Genomic DNA, 19,193 nt, shown 5'->3' on the forward strand with positions numbered 1-19,193 from the left:
CTCTATCTGTGGACACATTTTGCTCCCTTCCTAGGTGAAAGTTGTATCTTTACTCCTTTGTCCATGTGATAGATCCTCCCCCATCTCCCAGGGGCTCTTTGGGGCTCACCAAAGAAAAATTCAGTGGTTTAATAGGCTGGGCCTATCTTTCCCGTATGCAAAAGACCAGGTGCCAGTGGAGTAGCCCAGTCCATGGGTTCTAGAGGAGAGGCCTTACCTAAAACAGGGCCTAACTCACTCCTCCCATCAGTCAGTACTGAAGAGGCACCTGCTGGGCTGCCCTTCACTTCTCTGCTCTTCCCCACAGACTCCAGGCATGGAGGAGACTTGAAGTTCTTCCCCACAATCCTCCATGTGCATTGACCAACTTTAAAAAACATGCTTTGAAACCAAAACTATCACTATAATTTATTTTCCTTCACTTTCCTTTCTTCTGGTTTCCGTTTCATCAGATATTTAGAATACTAAACAAACTCTTCTCTCTTTCTCTTGTGTTCTTCTCCTGTCGTTCCCCATTCTCTCCACCATTTTGCCTTGTGTCCATAGACCACTGATTTCCTTCTGTGATTTGTTAGCCAACAATACTGCCTTTCTGATTTATCCATTTTAATTAAAAGTGAAAGTCAGTGTGTAAACAGGCTCCTGCCTTCACGTTTTGATGAAGAATTATATTCAGAACACAATGGGCCCAGTGCTAGGTCACACTCTAATGAATACCAAAGGAGAGTTGATTATTGAGTGAACGATAAAATAACAAAACAAGCTGGTTGGAGCTGCCAATCCATACTTGGCTGCCTCTTATGTTTCCCTGAGTACCAAGAGCCAGAATTAGCTACAAGTGGGAGACTTGCTTTCTTTTTTCTAACTCCTACCCATGGCGACTCACATGAACATTTCAAAAGGATCCCCAAGCCCAAAATAATTTCCAATGAATGCAAATACTTCATTTCTAATTTTGGTCTTTTATTAAGCTCTACAAAGGAATTTTGTACTTGATGTTTAAATAAAGTATATGGGAACCAATGTCTAAATTTGAGTTTTTGATTTGCTTCCAGAGTCACTTCTTGGACAAGATCCTGGAAGTTTAGCTCCTCAATGTTTATTTCTACAAGTGATTCTTTGGTTTTACCCACTAGTACCATGGTATAAAATCAACAGGAGCTACCTTTACCTTTTTTTTTTTTTTAAATTTTATTCTCTTACCTTAAGAAACCACTCCTGCTCACACAGAATTTCTCACTTCCTTTGATTCTTTTGGGTCTTCTGCCAATAATTACCTGAAAGAATTAATGAATGCCAACCAGCTCTAGCTAGTTGAATTTAGCTAAACCAATCAATTAGGTTGCCAGTTCTAAGTGCAAAATAAGCCTGCCATAGAAATAACTGATCTCTCCTCTTTTATCTCTCCTCTTTTTACCAGGAGAGGAAATATTTTTCTTCCTTAAAAGGAATAGTCTTTTCTTCCTAACAAGGAAGTTTGTGATTGCTCTCTAACAGAAAGCAGGAAATTTTGTTAATCATCATCCCATTGAAATACATACCCACTGATAAGCCCCAGAGAACTCTAGGACTGGAAGAAATGCCTCAGTTCACATGTCCCATTTCCATGAGGGTGTCTAAGTCTGCTCTTGGCCATTTCTTCACCATATTAAGTGGCATATTTTCAGGAGGCTGGAGTTGAGAGAGTTAATTTCCTCTCTCAGAAGCAGAAACATTCCTCTCTGAGAGCATTTCTACACTGTAGTATGCAAGTTTGATGTCTTCCTTATATAGAGGGACATTACTGAGCTGCCAATAGAGTACATTTTTCTAATGACAGTTTCTTAAAAAGCAAAAGACATGGGCAAAAAAAATGAATGGGGAACTGTTACAGATAAAATGAGACTTAAATGTCCTGTTGACCAATTGCAATTACAGGCCTGGTTCAGATCCTGATTTGAGCAAAACAATTGTAAAATGATACTTTTGAAATAATCAGGAAATTTGAACATAGACTGAATATTAGATGATGTTAAGGCATTATTGTTGGTTTTGTTAGCTATGATCATTGTTTCGGAGTTTTATAAACAAAAGTTATCTGTTAGACAGACACACTGAAATATCTATAGAATAAGGCATTTTGGATTTGCTTTACCAGAAAAAGATGAAATAAGATCTGAAAATTTTGATTATTGGAGCTGTGTACATGAAAATTCATTATATTATTTGTTTTAATTCAGTATATGTTTGAAAATTTCCCAAAATACAAAGGTTTAAAAAAATAGTAAAGAGTATATCCTTTATTTTTTCATTAATTTGTTATTGCTATTATTCTAATAGCAGAATTAGATGGTACAAAAATGTCAGAGTTATCTATTTTTAAATAGCTCAACAGTTAATCACTAAAATAACTACAATGGAGGGTTATTTAAGCGTTTACTATATTTCAGGTGCTTTACAAATATCTCATTAATTAATAACTCTGTAAGGTAGGTTTTATTTTTCTCCTTTTGCAATTGAGGAAACAGAGGTGCAGAGAGGTTAAATAACCAGTGTGAGGTTAATAGCAGGTGACAGCCAAGTCAAATGGCTAGTTCAGAGTGATTCTCTTAAAACATAAGTCAGAGTATGTTGCTCTATTGCTGAAGGTCTAAAGAATTCTCATCTCACATAGAGCAAAATCCAAATTGTTTAAAGAATCTACAGGGCCATTCATGATCCCCTCTCTTCCCCATTATCCCATTTCACCTCATCTCTTTTAAATCCCCTCTTTGCTTACTCTGCTGTAGTCATGCTGGCTTCTTAAGTGCTTTTCCTTAAATGTACAGAGCATCCTGCTTAGGCCCTTTTCTTGGTGTTCTTTTCCCAGTATCACATGGTTCAATTTCCTCACTCCCTTCATTTCTTTTAGTCTTTGTTCAAATATCTTCTTATCAGAGAGGACCTCCCTGGCCATCTAAAGAAATAGCACCCCCACGGAGGTTTTTTCTTTCCTCCTTACCCATCTTTATTTTCTTCACAGCACGAATCACTCACTACCTGACATTATGAGGTACCCATTTGTCTATTATCTGTTTTATCTCAGTAGAATGTAAACTCAATGAAGAACGTTGTTCATTTTCTTCACTGCTATATCCCAAATACCCAGAACAGTGCTTGGCCCATAGTTGTTGCTCAATTGAATTTGTTGAATTAGTGAATGACTTTTGGCCTCATCAGTACAGTCATCTGCATCATCTGTTCATATACATCATGGCTAGATTAGGCAACCTATGGTACTAAAGTGGAATCCCTGACAAAGGGATATCCTGTTTTAGGATGTGAACACTGAGGAAATTCTTGCATTCTGGATCCATTATTTTCTAGCTATCTGACTATGAGTGAGTTTCTCAACTCTTTTTTCTTCTTAGTTTTGTCATATTTTAAATGGAAATAATAATTATTAGATGATTACCTGAATGTTAGATACTTAGAGTATAGAGCAATTTGTCCAGTTCCAATCTCTTTTTTATGGTAAATCAGAAGTTCCCCCTTCAACTCCATAAACTTTCTTTGCTTTTTATAATTTCAGACATCTGATCAGTCAGCCAAGAGGTCTAAAAAATCTTTGGCTGGACACTGAGGGTTTACTAAAGCCAATGTGCTCTCCCTCTGGTTTGAGCATGTAGATGGCATGGAATAACCCCACTGATTTATTGAATTAGCTTTTACAGTGTTGTATATGTTGCCAGATGATCAGTGCCCAATTTGGTAAAGATCACTTCATGATGGGAATTAGATGGTACCAGAAAAATGGCAGTGGTCTTGCAGGTTCGTTTCCCGGTGCCTGCCCATGAAAAAAAAATGGCAGTGGTCTGTGCTATTTCTGTCAGATTCTTTGTGTGTGTGTGTGTGTGTGTGTGTGTGTGTGTGTGTGAAGGAATAATTGTTTATTGTAAATATCAACTTGAGTATATATTTTTAAATTGTGATGATATGGGAGGTATGCATAAAGGACTTCTGCTGAATACCAAAGTACATTGACATTATTTGAGTTGCTACCTGAGCTTGTTCCTCTTTCACTGAACACTATGTGAAACGACATCTGCCAGACAAATTGTGATTATTCAGACTTGGGTATTTGGCATACATCTCATGAATTCAAGAAGGGGGCCTATCAGTTCAAGGAAAACAAACATGTTGGCTATGCTTAAAATTCAGATTTTCAAGTACTAATTGGAAATTCGGAAAATCTGTATCCATCATTTGATTTTGACAGCTTTCTAATACTGCAAGACTTTCTGATGAGACCTGCAGTGATATTAAAAAATTGGATTTTTTTTTTATAGCTCAGATGCAGCTTCATTCAGTGTTTTAACATAATTACATTACAATTAGATAGTATTGTGCTGTCCATTTTTGAGTTTTTGTATCTAGTTCTGTTGCACAGTCTGTAACCCTTCAGCTCCAATTACCCATTGTCTTACCCTGTTTCTAACTCCTGATGGTCTCTGTTACCAATGACATATTCCAAGTTTATTCTCGAATGTCGGTTCACATCAGTGGGACCATACAGTATTTGTCCTTTAGTTTTTGGCTAGACTCACTCAGCATAATGTTCTCTAGGTCCATCCATGTTATTACATGCTTCATAAGTTTATCCTGTCTTAAAGCTGCATAATATTCCATCATATGTATATACCACAGTTTGTTTAGCCACTCGTCTGTTGATGGACATTTTGGCTGTTTCCATCTCTTTGCAATTGTAAATAACGCTACTATAAACAATAGTGTGCAAATGTCCATTTGTGTCTTTGCCCTTAAGTCCTTTGAGTAGATACCTAGCAATGGTATTGCTGGGTTGTATGGCAATTCTATATTCAGTTTTTTGAGGAACCGCCAAAATGCCTTCCACAGTGGTTGCACCATTTGACATTCCCACCAACAGTGGATAAGTGTGCCTCTTTCTCCGCATCCTCTCCAGCATTTGTCATTTTCTGTTTTGTTGATAATGGCCATTCTGGTGGGTGTGAGATGATATCTCATTGTGGTTTTGATTTGCATTTCTCTAAGGGCCAGGGACATTGAGCATCTCTTCATGTGCCTTTTGGCCATTTGTATTTCCTCTTCTGGTAGGTGTCTGTTCAAGTCTTTTTCCCATTTTGTAATTGGGTTGGCTGTCTTTTTGTTGTTGAGTTGAACAATCTCTTTATAAATTCTGGATACTAGACCTTTATCCGATATGTCGTTTCCAAATATTGTCTCCCATTGTGTAGGCTGTCTTTCTACTTTCTTGATGAAGTTCTTTGATGCACAAAAGTGTTTAATTTTGAGGAGCTCCCATTTATTTATTTCTTTCTTCAGTGCTCTTGCTTTAGGTTTAAGGTCCATAAAACCGCCTCCAGTTGTAAGTTTCATAAGATATCTCCCTACATTTTCCTCTAACTGTTTTATGGTCTTAGACCTAATGTTTAGATCTTTGATCCATTTTGAGTTAACTTTTGTATAGGGTGTGAGATACGGGTCCTCTTTCATTGTTTTGCATATAGATATCCAGTTCTCTAGGCACCATTTATTGAAGAGACTGTTCTGTCCCAGGTGACTTGGCTTGACTGCCTTATCAAAGATCAAATGTCCATAGATGAGAGGGTCTATATCTGAGCACTGTATTCGATTCCATTGGTCGATATATCTATCTTTATGCCAATACCATGCTGTTTTGACCACTGTGGCTTCATAATATGCCTTAAAGTCAGGCAGCGCGAGAACTCCAGCTTCGTTTTTTTCCCTCAAGATACTTTTAGCAATTCGGGGCACCCTGCCCTTCCAGATAAATTTGCTTATTGGTTTTTCTATTTCTGAAAAATAAGTTGTTGGGATTTTGATTGTTATTGCATTGAATCTGTAAATCAATTTAGGTAGGATTGACATCTTAACTATATTTGGTCTTCCAATCCATGAACACGGTATGCCCTTCCATCTATTTAGGTCTTCTGTGATTTCTTCTAACAGTTTTTTGTAGTTTTCTTTGTATAGGTCTTTTGTCTCTTTAGTTAAATTTATTCCTAAGTACTTTATTCTTTTAGTTGCAATTGTAAATGGAATTCGTTTCTTGATTTCCCCCTCAGCTTGTTCATTACTAGTGTACAGAAACGTTACAGATTTTGAATGTTGATCTTGTAACCTGCTACTTTGCTGTACTCATTTATTAGCTCTAGTAGTTTTGTTGTGGATTTTTCTGGGTTTTTGATGTATAGTATCATATCGTCTGCAAACAGTGATAGTTTTACTTCTTCCTTTCCAATTTTGATGACTTCTATTTCTTTTCCTTGTCTAATTGCTCTGGCTAGAACTCCAACACGATGTTGAATAATAGTGGTGATAATGGACATCCTTGTCTTGTTCCTGATCTTAGGGGAAAAGTTTTCAATTTTTCCCCATTGAGGATGATATTAGCTGTGGGTTTTTCATATATTCCCTCTACCATTTTAAGGAAGTTCCCTTGTATTCCTATCTTTTGAAGTGTTTTCAACAGGAAAGGATGTTGAATCTTGTCAAATGCCTTCTCTGCATCAATTGAGATGATCATGTGATTTTTCTGCTTTGATTTGTTGATGTGGTGTATTACATTAATTGATTTTCTTATGTTGAACCATCCTTGCATACCTGGGATGAATCCTACTTGCTCATGATGTATAATTCTTTTAATGTGTTGCTGGATTCGATTTGCTAGAATTTTGTTGAGGATTTTTGCATCTATATTCATTAGAGAGATTGGTCTGTAGTTTTCTTTTTTTGTAATATCTTTGCCTGGTTTTGGTATAAGGGTGATGTTGGCTTCATAGAATGAATTAGGTAGTTTTCCCTCCACTTTGATTTTTTTGAAGAATTTGAGGAGAGTTGGTACTAATTCTTTCTGGAATGTTTGGTAGAATTCACATGTGAAGCCATCTGGTCCTGGACTTTTCTTTTTGGGAAGCTTTTGAATGACTAATTAAATTTCTTTACTTGTGATTGGTTTGTTGAGGTCATCTATTTCTTCTTGAGTCAAAGTTGGTTGTTCATGTCTTTCCAGGAACCCGTCCATTTCATCTAAATTGTTGTATTTATTAGCGTAAAGTTGTTCATAGTATCCTGTTATTACCTCCTTTATTTCTGTGAGGTCAGTGGTTATGTCTCCTCTTCCATTTATGATCTTATTTATTTGCGTCCTCTCTCTTCTTCTTTTTGTCAATCTTGCTAAGGGCCCATCAATCTTATTGATTTTCTCATAGAACCAACTTCTGGTCTTATTGATTTTCTCTCTTGTTTTCATGTTTTCAATTTCATTTATTTCTGCTCTAAATTTGTTATTTCTTTCATTTTGCTTGCTTTGGGGTTAGTTTGCTGTTCTTTCTCCAGTTCTTCCAAGTGGACAGTTAATTCCTGCATTTTTGCCTTTTCTTCTTTTCTGATATAGGCTTTTAGGGCAATAAATTTCCCTCTTAGCACTGCCTTTGCTGCATCCCATAGGTTTTGATATGTTGTCATTTCATTTTCATTCACCTCGAGATATTTACTAATTTCTCTTGCAATCTCTTCCTTGACCCACTCATTGTTTAAGAGTGTGTTGTTGAGCCTCCACGTATTTGTGAATTTTCTGGCACTCCGCCTATTATTGATTTCCAACTTCATTCCTTTATGATCCGAGAAAGTGTTGTGTATGATTTCAATCTTTTTAAATTTGTTAAGACTTGCTTTGTGACCCAGCATATGGTCTATCTTTGAGAATGATCCATGAGCACTTGAGAAAAAGGTGTATCCTGCTGTTGTGGGATGTAATGTCCTATAAATGTCTGTTAAGTCTAGCTCATTTATTGTGATATTCAAATTCTCTATTTCTTTATTGATCCTCTGTCTAGATGTTCTGTCCATTGATGAGAGTGGTGAATTGAAGTCTCCAACTATTATGGTAGATGTGTCTATTTCCCTTTTCATTGATGGCAGTGTATTCCTCACGTATTTTGGGGCATTCTGGTTCGGTGCATAAATATTTATGATTGTTATGTCTTCTTGTTTAATTGTTCCTTTTATTAGTAGATAGTGTCCTTCTTTGTCTCTTTTAACTGTTTTACATTTGAAGTCTAATTTGTTGGATATTAGTATAGCTACTCCTGCTCTTTTCTGGTTATTATTTGCATGAAATATCTTTTCCCAACCTTTCACTTTCAACTTATGTTTATCTTTGGGTCTAAGATGTGTTTCCTGTAGACAGCATATAGAAGGATCCTGTTTTTTAATCCATTCTGCCAGTCTATGTCTTTTGATTGGGGAATTCAGTCCATTAACATTTAGTGTTATTACTGTTTGGATAATATTTTCCTCTACCATTTTGCCTTTTGTATTATATATATCATATCTGATTTTCCTCTTTCTACACTCTTCTCCACACCTCTCTCTTCTGTCTTTTCGTATCTGACTCTAGTGCTCCCTTTAGTATTTCTTGCAGAGCTAGTCTCTTGGTCACAAATTCTCTCAGTGACTTTTTGTCTGAAAATATTTTAATTTCTCCCTCATTTTTGAAGGACAATTTTGCTGGATATAGAAGTCTTGGTTCGCAGTTTTTCTCTTTTAGTAATTTAAATATATCATCCCACTGTCTTCTAGCTCCATGGTTTCTGCTGAGAAATCTACACATAGTCTTATTGAGTTTCCCTTGTATGTGATGGATTGTTTTTCTCTTGCTTCTTTCAAGATCCTCTCTCTCTTTGACCTCTGACATTCTAACTAGTAAGTGTCTTGGAGAACGCCTATTTGGGTCTATTCTCTTTGGGGTGCGCTGCACTTCTTGGATCTGCAATTTTAGGTCTTTCATAAGAGTTGGGAAATTTTCAGTGATAATTTCTTCCATTAGTTTTTCTCTTCCTTTTCCCTTCTCTTCTCCTTCTGGGACACCCACAACACGTATATTTGTGCACTTCATATTATCATTCATTTCCCTGATCCCCTGCTCAAATTTTTCCATTCTTTTCCCTGTTTATAGTTTCTGTTTCTTTTTGGAATTCAGATGTTCCATCCTCCAAATCACTAATTCTATCTTCTGTCTCTTTAAATCTATCATCGTAGGTATCCATTGTTTGTTCCATCTTTTCTACTTTGTCCTTCAATCCCATAAGTTCTGTGATTTGTTTTTTCAGACTTTCCATTTCTTCTTTTTGTTGATCCCATGCCTTCTTCATGTCCTCCCTCAATTTATTGATTTGGTTTTTGAAGAGGTTTTCCATTTCTGTTCGTATATTCAGCATTAGTTGTCTCAGCTCTTGTATCTCATTTGAGCTATTGGTTTGTTCCTTTGATTGGGCCATATCTTCAATTTTCCTGGTGTGATCTGTTATTTTTTGCTGGCGTCTGGGCATTTAATCAGATTTCCCTGGGTGTTGGACCCAGCAGGTTAAAAGACTTTCCTGTGAAGTCTCTGGGCTCTGTTTTTCTTGTCCTGCCCAGTATGTGGTGCTTATCTGTCTGCGGGTCCCACCAGTAAAAGATGCTGTGGCTCCTTTAACTTTGGAAGACTCTCGCTGTGGGGGAGGGTCGCCAGCCAATGCGGCTTGGAAGAGAGTGCTGATCCAAAGCTCCCAGCCGGCCCGGGAAGCCGCGCGTGGCGGGGGGGGGCGCCGGCCGCCGCGGCTTGGGAGAGTGCTGATCCAAAGCTCCCAGCCGGCCCAGGAAGCCGCATGTGGGGGGGGGCGCCAGCCGCCGCAGCTTGGGGGAGTGCCGATCCAAATCTCCCAGCCAGCCCGGGAAGCCATGCATGGCGGGGGGCGCCGGCTACCGCGGCTTGGGGGAGTGCCAATCCAAATCTCCTAGCCGGCCCAGGAAGCCGCGCATGGGGGGGCGCCGGCCGCCGCGGCTTGGGGGGGTCCCGATCCAAAGTTCCCAGCTGGCCCGGGAAGCCACGTGTGTGGATGGGGCTCCGGTCACCGGCCTCCGTGGCTTGGGGGACCTCTGATCCAAATCTCCCAGCCGGCCCGGGAAGCCGCGTGTGTGGGGGGGCGCCGGCCACCGCAGCTTGGGGGGGGTGCCAATCCAAAGCTCCCAGCCGGCCCGGGAAGAATTGAGGGAGGGGCTCCGGCTGCCAGCCACCATGGCCCGGGGAAGTGCACGCCTCTCGGGGACCTCACTGCAGCGGATTCTCTTAGCCGGTTCAGCCATTCCAGAATGGGGTACGCTGTGTTTCTGTTCTCTGTCGTGGCTCCGGGAGCTGTTCTGTACTCTTTCTATTTCTTTAGTAGCTGTTCTGGAGGAGGAACTAAGACCCGCGGGTCTTAGTAAGCCGCCATCTTCTCCGGAAGTCCAGATTCTTTTTTAGCCAGAATTCTCCAGCAAGCCAAAAGATTGCACAAAGAGTTGCTGTTATTATTAATTTCCAGGACTTAATAAATTAGCTATTGTTATGAGATAACCTCAAAACCTTAAGAGATCCTGGCTAAGAAATAAAATACGATATGGAAGAAAATACAGACACACTGTTAAAAATATGCTAAATCCTGTGGAGTATTTTTTTCAGGTTTGAATGGAAAGTGGCATAACCACAGGAATGTATATGAACAAAAGCAATAAGCTAATTAAATAACACACAAATATTGTATTGTCTGGGTATTAATGCTGGAAGGTCATGTCTTAGATTAAGTAGCTGAGGGAATTTATTAAGAAAGTATTATTTGATGGGAATATTTTTGTCCTACAAATTATGAGCTGTTAAGATAATCAATGTTTTTTTTTCCTAAGTAGAACCATAAAGAAGAGAAATCTCTGCAAGATACATTTCTTGTTTATTATATTATGGTTTTTAGTTTGCAGGACCTTGGGAAGAGAAGAGAAGAAAGAAGAAGAGAAGATAAGAGGAGAGGCGGCAGTACTCCCTGGACATAGATTAGAGGTTAGTGTTGTAAGCAGTTGGCTAGACAGAATGACTGTGATTTGCTGTAGTTACTGGGGTTTAATACTTGATAGAAAGGAAACAAATGAGCACTGAGCCATGTGGTACCTTTTTCCTGCCATCTTTAAACAAACATAACAACAGTCAAAGTCACAAAGGTGGGTCTCCAGCTGGGTTCCTGGTGACTTTGCTCCTTATCTTGGCATTTGTTCTGTACTTACAATGTAAGCAACAGACACAAGATAATGAAGCAAGGAGGGAAGTACAAAATGATGACCATAACACAAAGGTACTCTTTACTCCGGGGTTTTCAATGAGTGGAGGCTGAAGGAGAGATGGAGGAGTCAGCTGTATTATGTCTGCCTTTCGTTCATCTGCAGCCCACATTTGTTCCATTCAAAAGACCACAGTTATCCAATATTGCACCATAGATACTGGAGAGTAACAAGAGCTGTGAAAAGAATGCGATATAATCAGTTTTTCAAAGAAAACCTGTAGGGACTAGTGATAATAGCTGAGTGCCAGAACTCCTGAGTGTCGGGCATGAAGAAGGTGCTCCCTAATGTGTGAAGTGCCTTGGCTCTTGCACCGCTTCCTGTCCAGGACTCCGTTCCTTTCCTGATAAACCCAGGATGCTATGGCTGGATATGAGGGGAACTAAGAGAAACCCAGGGCTAGTTTTCCTCATGTGTCCCTGCTTCATCTGGGGATGGGGGTAGGAATGGAAGTCAGGCAGGAAAGGGCAAGAACACCCTGAAGGACATGAGGCTAAAGGACAGTCAGTGGGCTTGTATCCTGTCTCAGAGATACAGAGAGTAGAATTGAAGTGGCAGCTTTGAGTCTTTTTTTTTTTTGGCTATTTAAAGGGGATTTATTAGGTTACAGATGTACAATTCTAAGGACATGAAAATGCCCAAATTAAGGCGTCCAGAGAAAGATAACTTGACTGAGGAAAGGCCGATGGTATCCGGGGTTCCTGTGTCACATGGGAAGGCCAGTCCTTGGCTCCAAAATGTCTCTGGGCTTCTGTGGGTCTTTGTTTGTTTCTCCTGGCTCTTTAGGGTCTTAAGCAAGTTTAATTCAAAAGGTTTTTTGGAAAGAGTTAAGAGATACAATCTGTGCAAGCAGCATGGAAACTCAGTGGAGGAACTGCTATGAGCTACACTTTGACAAAGGCTTTTCAGAGTTAACTGTTAAGTACCATGTTACACATGAGGCAACAAAGGATGGCAGCATGTATGAGAGCTTTGCCACTAGGGGAGCTGGGGCAAAAGGGGGCTGCAGGAGCATAAGATGGAAAAGACTTTGGTCCCTGTTGGGCTACAGTCTGGGTCACAAACTCTGAAGTAAATCAAATAGTGAAATAGTCTGAGAGCAGAGACTGGAGTAATGCCATTTTTGAAGATGCCCAATATGTGAGAACACTGCAGTTTTGAGGGTCTCTGTCAAAAGGCATTGCCTTGTTTGCAGAACAAAAGATGAAGGCAGAAGCAGAGATCACAAAAGGAATCTGTGGCAGGCAGATGCAACTAGAAGGCAGGAGTTGCAGAATTTAGGAGAGCTTATGTGTCCCTTTACCCAAGAGATTTCCCAGTGAGCACCACAGTCTGACAAGGTACCATTGAGTTCAAGGAAACATTTTTTTTCACTGCATGGCAGGACTCAGAAGTTAAGCGTTTCCAGTTTAACCTTTTGTTAACAGTTTAAACCAGGGTTAAACTGGAATATCTGTTCCCACATGTCTTTCCTGATTTGAATACTGATATCATTACTTCCTAATTTCCAGTTTTATGATTTCCCCATTTCCCGCTAGGACTGGTCAGCTAAAGAATATTTGGCTACCAGACAACAGGAAAATATCATGCATAGCAATTGAAGATGTAGTGCTAAGGAAAAAACCTCATGTCTCTATAAATTCAACAAGGAAAATCCCAGCACATACTCAATAATGGCTTCTCATTTTTAGCTATATTTTAAGTATAGCTCATTTCAAGTAATCCTTATGTTCTAGAAGCAACATTTGTTCATCTTTCCTTAGATCTGTTGGACACTCAGATGTGAGAATTTAGGAAAAATGTTCCAAGACAAATGTTTCATTAGTTGAGACATTTGTTGTTGTTTGTACATTTTAGGCTTCATGTAAAGTGGTGCAGATTGATCCCCACTGTGGCACTGTGGCTGCTTTTCAGGGTTGCTTACGCACATCCCCACCTCTGCCCCCTGCTAAGATTCCCTGGATGGTCCATGAGGGACTTTAGGTAGGATCAGCACCTTCACAAAGTAGGAAATCCCTTAGATGCCATCCTGAGAAGAAGACGACTAGAGGGGAAGAAGAGAGCATATGCCTGCATGTCAGGGTCTGTCACTATGCTGTGAACTCTGTGAACTTCTAGTGTGCTCTGAGCAGTCTGGGAGCATGGACAGGGTGAGGGTGGGGGAAGAAGTGCAGAAGGGTTAGGAGGGACAATTTGAGCAATAGCCTGAACTTGGGAGCCCGAGTAACAGGCTGTGGTTCCCGTACCCACTGGTGAAGGTGTTTCTTATATCGTCACAAAAGGAAAGGTGAAACTTCTATTTCTCCTAAATGAATTAGGGGTGGAGACAGAGGGTGAGGACCCAGATTTTGCTTAGAAAGTTGTTATAAATCCGCTAAGGTCAGCCACGTAAGGAGGAAACAGGCAAGAAATATAGCAACAAGCATCAGGAACTTGGCCTACGAGAACACACAGCCTCTCTTGAGAGGTTAGGATCTGGGCAAGAAGTCTGCATAACAGGGCCAGGATAATTTGGCCTCTTTGCCACAATCTGTTCTCTCTCAAATTCGTCTTAGACAGCAGTTAGATTTTTCTTCCTAGAACAAAACTTGGTGTATGTCACTCCCTGATCAAAAAAACTTTGCTTAAAGGACCAAGTTCTAACTCCTTAGGCCAGTTTTTCAGGAGCTTCAATGACCTGGCCTTAAGCTACCTTTCCCACCTCATAACCAACCGCAGATATTTCTCATCATGCTGTTCTGGACAGAGCGGTCTGTTTTTACCATCCAAACATAATTTGCTTTCCTGTCTGAGAACCCAGGATGAGAATGGGATCTTACTCTCTCACCTGTCCTGTTTTCTTGTCATAGAAAACCTTGGAGTGGTGGGCCATACTTCCAGTTACAATAGTCAGTTCTCTGTTCATATATTGTTTAACCTTTTAGCAACATTTGACAGTTTCCTTCTTGAAATATTGTCCTCTCTTGTTTTTCTCATGCTCTTTTAATTTCTTTCTGTGTTTGCTGTTCCTTCTAAATCCTTGTTGGGTTCTCCTTTCTCAGCTGCCTGGTAAATGCTGAAGTTCCTGGGATTTTTCCAAGGTCCACTTGTTTTTTCTACCCACATTCTTACCTTGGGTGATCTCATCTGTGGTAAACTACATTACTGGCCCCAGTTTCACCCCCACTCCCCCATCTAGAATCCCATTATAGGCAGAGTGTACTTTTCCACCCCTTAACGTGGGGCTCAGACATGTAACTTGCTTTGGGTAATGAAATATTGGCAGGAGTGAGGGAGTGTCATGAGCGTAGGTCTTTCTTAAGGCCTTTCATGTTTCTACTTGCCATCTTAAACCTCTGCCATTGCCACTGCCTGGTTGGGCTGCTTGGTCCCAAAAGATGATTGACATGTAAATAGAATTGCCCCAGCTGACCAACAGACCTGCAGATAGAAGCAGAAACATCTAGGCAGAATCCTGTTGTTTCATGTCACTGAGTTGTTGAGTGTTGATAAGTGGCCATAGCAAACAATATGCTATTTACCTATGACCTCCAAATGTACATCTCTAGCCTTGAACTCTCTTGTTTGTGCCCTAGACTTATACATCCAGCTGACTACTTGGCATTTCCACTTGATGTCTAATAGGTATCAAAACCAAGCAAATCTAACATGGAACTGTATTTTCTTTCCTAATCTACTTTTTCCATCCAAATAAACGACACTACCATCCCTCCAGTTGTTCAAGCCAAAAAACTAGAAATTGTCCTTGATTGTCCTTTTGTCACCTTCCCACATACAATTTCACCAGAAAGCCTGCTGCTTTTCCTGTACAATGCTACATAAAAATACAGCCACTTTTCTCTATCTTCATCAACATACCATCTCTTGTTTGGAAAACTTAATAACCTTTTAATTGGTTTCTCTGCTTTCATTCAGTCTGTTCTTCATATAGCCAGAGGGATCTTTTAAAAAGAAAATCAGATCATGCCACTTCCCTCCAATTGCTTTTCATTGTATATAAAATCAAACCCAAACTCCTGCTCACAGCTCTCAATTTCTGCCCCTTCCTGTATCCTCGGACCTCATTTCATGTCACTGTTCTGTTTCACTGGTCTTGCTGTATGCACTAAAAACATTCCCAGCTTCTGCCCTGGGCACATCAGACTCGGTATTCCCTTTTATAAGAATGCCTCCACCCCCCACTTCCCCTACCTATTTACATGGCTATTGCTTTCTCATCCTATAGTAATCAGCTTTCATGTTACCTCCTTGGAGTGGCCACTTTATTTTATGTAGCTGTCATATTTGTCAAGTGGAATGCATACTGTGCTGTGCTGCCTAAAACCCCTTCAATGAATGTATTATCGCCCAGCTGTTTTGGACAGATGGATTCCAGCTGTCAGCACCTTTAGGGATTGTTTCAGCTGCAGAGAACTGGCTTGCCTAATATCACACTCTTTCCTAAGTGGCCCACATCCAAAAGGTATGTGAAGGCCTGGCCTCTCCAGCCCACTTGGGACAACCCTGAAGGATTATTCTACTCCAGGGTTCCTCATGGTGTTGGCTACGGCTGCCGTTGGACCTGCTCAGCAGCACAACTGCTCCCTCTGTCCACTTCTGGTTCCTTCTACTTCCTTCCAGAGATGTTGATCCCAAGGACACTTCTTAAATATTTTGCATGCTAAACTTGTTTTCTCTATCTGAAATTATTTTATTGATTTGTTTATACGGTTATTATTTGTTTCTCCTACTAGAATGTAAGTTACATGCACACACAGACCTGTCTAACTTCTTCAGTATTGCACCCTCAGTGTCTTGAACAGCCTGACACATCATCATTGTAATATAGCAAACATCTAGTATTTTTTATGTGCCAAGCACTGTTCTAAATACTTTACTTATATTAATTCATTTGATCTTCACAACAAACTTATGAAGTAGGGCACTGTTATGTCCCCCATTTTACAGATTGATAAACTAAAATATACAAAGGAACAGGCTAGTATTTGAACCCAGGCAATCTGGGCGTAGATTCTGTATACTTAGCCACTCCATTATGCTATCTTTTGCAGTGGCTATTAAATAAATTTTCATTGAATGAAAAAAGAAAGAAAAGGAAGTAGTTGCATATGCATTTCTGATCAGGGGATATCACCTTATTTATTCATTTGGTAAATATTTTTTGAGCACTCACTATTGCCAGGCACTATGATATACACAGGGGATACAATATGAACAAAACAAATTTGATCCCTGCCCTTAAGGAGCTTGTACAATCTAATGGAAGAGAATAGACTGATAAATATGAAAACAAATAAAAATATTATTACAAATTTCTCCTTTCCATCCTTCTAAAGTGGTGGTCTACTTTTACTGGGCCATTACTGTCCAAAATGTTTGGTTTCCTTTTCAGGCAATAAGAGTATCACCCATATCTGTTCTTTAGGGTGTACTGTTAGGTAATGATCACAACATTTACTACATTCAGTGATTCTATTTTTAAAGATTGCAGGGCAGTCATCATTTCTCAGCCTTGAAAAATGTACATTCTCATAGTAGGGCAAAGAGAATGGCAATCATGAAGCTCTTGTTGTAGATGGTGGTCTGGCTGTAGGGAGAGCTACCTGCTTCATTATCTCAGGCCTCAATTCCTAAGTCCTCCAGGCAAGTGATCCGGAGGACTAGAAGGAAGAGACAGATTTAGGGGGAGCCAGAGCACTTGGCTCCCCTGTAGACTGGGAAAGCATGTGTCAAGGAAGAAGCATTATAGTATGATGATTAAAAGCAAGACTTGGGTTTAGACCCCAACTTGTTCTCTCTCTCTGATACCATGGCTATACAGTGGCCTAGTTATTACTGGAGCTGTCTTTTCCTCAATTGTAAAATGGGAATCATAATAATAGTCCCTGTCTCAGGAGTAGCATCAAGTTGGGGTGAAGATAATGCATATAAAGCTGGTCTCAGTGACATTAATTGGATTTCAGAGGAGTCTGGGTATTTGAGTCATCACAGTTATAAACCACAACGTTTATAAACCACAACATCTGCCTAGTGAAATTCAAAAGCTACAAAGGTGGCTGATAGATCCAATTTGAATTATCTTCTCTCTGTCTTCCTCAATCCCCCATTCAGGGCTTCCTCAGCACTTACTTGTAGTTCATTACCAGCACTTCTTCCAGTGCAACGTGCTGTACTATTATTTGTTTGTATCAGACCTCTATTTGCTAGTGTTTGAATTGTATGTCCTCACCCTTCTGCACCCCTCAGTTTTTCATTCCAAATTATTGGAATAAAAGTATGCACATTCTCACATAGAAGGAAATACGTCCTGAGCTGATGGCACAGCATAGAAATGGTTTCTCTTTGTAGAGTGTAATAATTACTCCTGCCATGTTATCAAGATCAGCAGTTTTGACTCCTGGCAACAGTTGCCTAATTTTTTTTTTAATTAAAAAAATTTTTTTTAAACATGACAACATAAAAACACATTCTTACCATATGATTGTTCCGTTCTTGGTATACAATCAATAACTTACAATATCATCACATAGTCAAACACTCATCACCATGATCACCTCCCAGAACACCTGCATCAATCCAGAAAAAGAAAAAAGAAAAACACTCATACATACCACGCCCTCCCACCCCTCCCCCCATCAACCACCAGCATTTCCATCCACCCAATATACTCCAGTCTTTGTTTCCCCTATATTTTTCTAGACCCCTTATCACTCCCTTTCATTGATCACTAGCATTTCAATCCACTAAACCTACCCCAACATTTGTTCCCCCCATTATCTATTCACCTCTAATCCATATGTTCTACTCATCTGTCCGTACCACAGACAAAAGGAACATCAGATACGAGGTTTTCACAATCACAGTCACATTGCAAAAGCCACACCATTATACAATCATGTATAATACAATTATAATTGTATATAATTGTATATATAATTGTATAATTGTATACACCGGAACACAGCTCCACATTTTCAGGCACCTCCCTCCATCCTCTCTAAAACACCCCAACAAAAAAGGTGATATCTATACAATGTGCAAGAACAACCTCCAGGACAATCTCTCAATTCCGCCAGAAATCTCCTAACCACCGACACTCCACCTTGTCCCATCTCTCTCCCCACCCCACCCCAGTCCAGAAGGTTCTCCCATTTCCTTGACACCGAGTCCCAACCCACTCCAGGACCTCTGTCCCATGTTGTCAGGAAGGCCCACACCTCCGGGAGTCATGCCCCACATAGAGAGGGGTAAGGCAGTGAGCTCATCCGTCGTGTTGGCTGAGAGAAAGTGGCCACATCTGAGCAACAAAGAGATTCTCTTAGGCCTAATTTTAAGTAGGCTTAGCCCATCCTTTGCAGGGATAAATTTCATATGAACAAACTCCAAGATTGAGGGCCCAGCCTATTGCTTTGGTTGTCCCCACTGCTTGTAAGAATATCAGGAATTCTCCACATGGGGATGTTAAATTTTCCCCCTTTCTCACCATTCCCCCAAGGGGACTTTGCAAACACTTTTTTTTTCTTCTTTTTTTTTGGCTTTTACAATGGCGATTCATTAGCTTACAAATTTACAGTTCTAAGGTCATGAAAATGTCCAAATTAAGGCATCAACTGGACGATACCTTCTCTGAAGAAAGGCTGCCAGCATCTGGGACACCTCTGTTACATGGGAAGACACATGGCTGGTGTCTGCTGGTCCTGGGTTTGGTTGCCTTCAGCTTCTGGCTTCAGTGACTCTCTCTTAGCTTCTCCTGGGGCTTCTTTACTCCCTAAATTCTTTCTGTTTTTTCTGTTCTTTATCCTCTCATAAAAGACTCCAGTGAAAGGATTAAGATCAACCATGAATGGGGTGGGTCGCATCTCAACTGAAATAAGCTAACTGTAAGGTCCCACCCACAGTACGTCTGCATCCACATGAATGGATTAAAAAAGCCTGAGCTTTTCTGGGATACATAAAAATTTCAGACCATCACATGTAGTAAGCATCCTTTTCACATAGTTTGTCTGATAATTTCAGTATCTGAAGACTTTGAAGGTCTTCTT

The 19,193-nt window shown here is 40.1% G+C and overlaps 1 protein-coding gene across 16 annotated transcripts in view; it reads left to right on the forward strand.

The window, feature by feature from the left end:
• Positions 1-19,193, forward strand: part of LOC143642817 (uncharacterized) — a 231,358-nt gene that overhangs the window by 116,686 nt on the left and 95,479 nt on the right. For all 16 annotated transcript variants that reach the window (XR_013155894.1, XR_013155895.1, XR_013155896.1 and 13 more), the window contains one exon: positions 10,791-10,876. Coding sequence is in view for 5 of the 16 variants with exons in the window: in XM_077111682.1 (XP_076967797.1) it covers positions 10,791-10,876 (86 nt within the window). In the remaining 11 variants the exon portion in view is untranslated. The remainder of the gene's footprint in view (positions 1-10,790; positions 10,877-19,193) is intronic.

This window comes from Tamandua tetradactyla, chromosome 7 (genome assembly GCF_023851605.1).
Source record: "Tamandua tetradactyla isolate mTamTet1 chromosome 7, mTamTet1.pri, whole genome shotgun sequence".
NCBI lineage: Eukaryota > Metazoa > Chordata > Mammalia > Pilosa > Myrmecophagidae > Tamandua > Tamandua tetradactyla.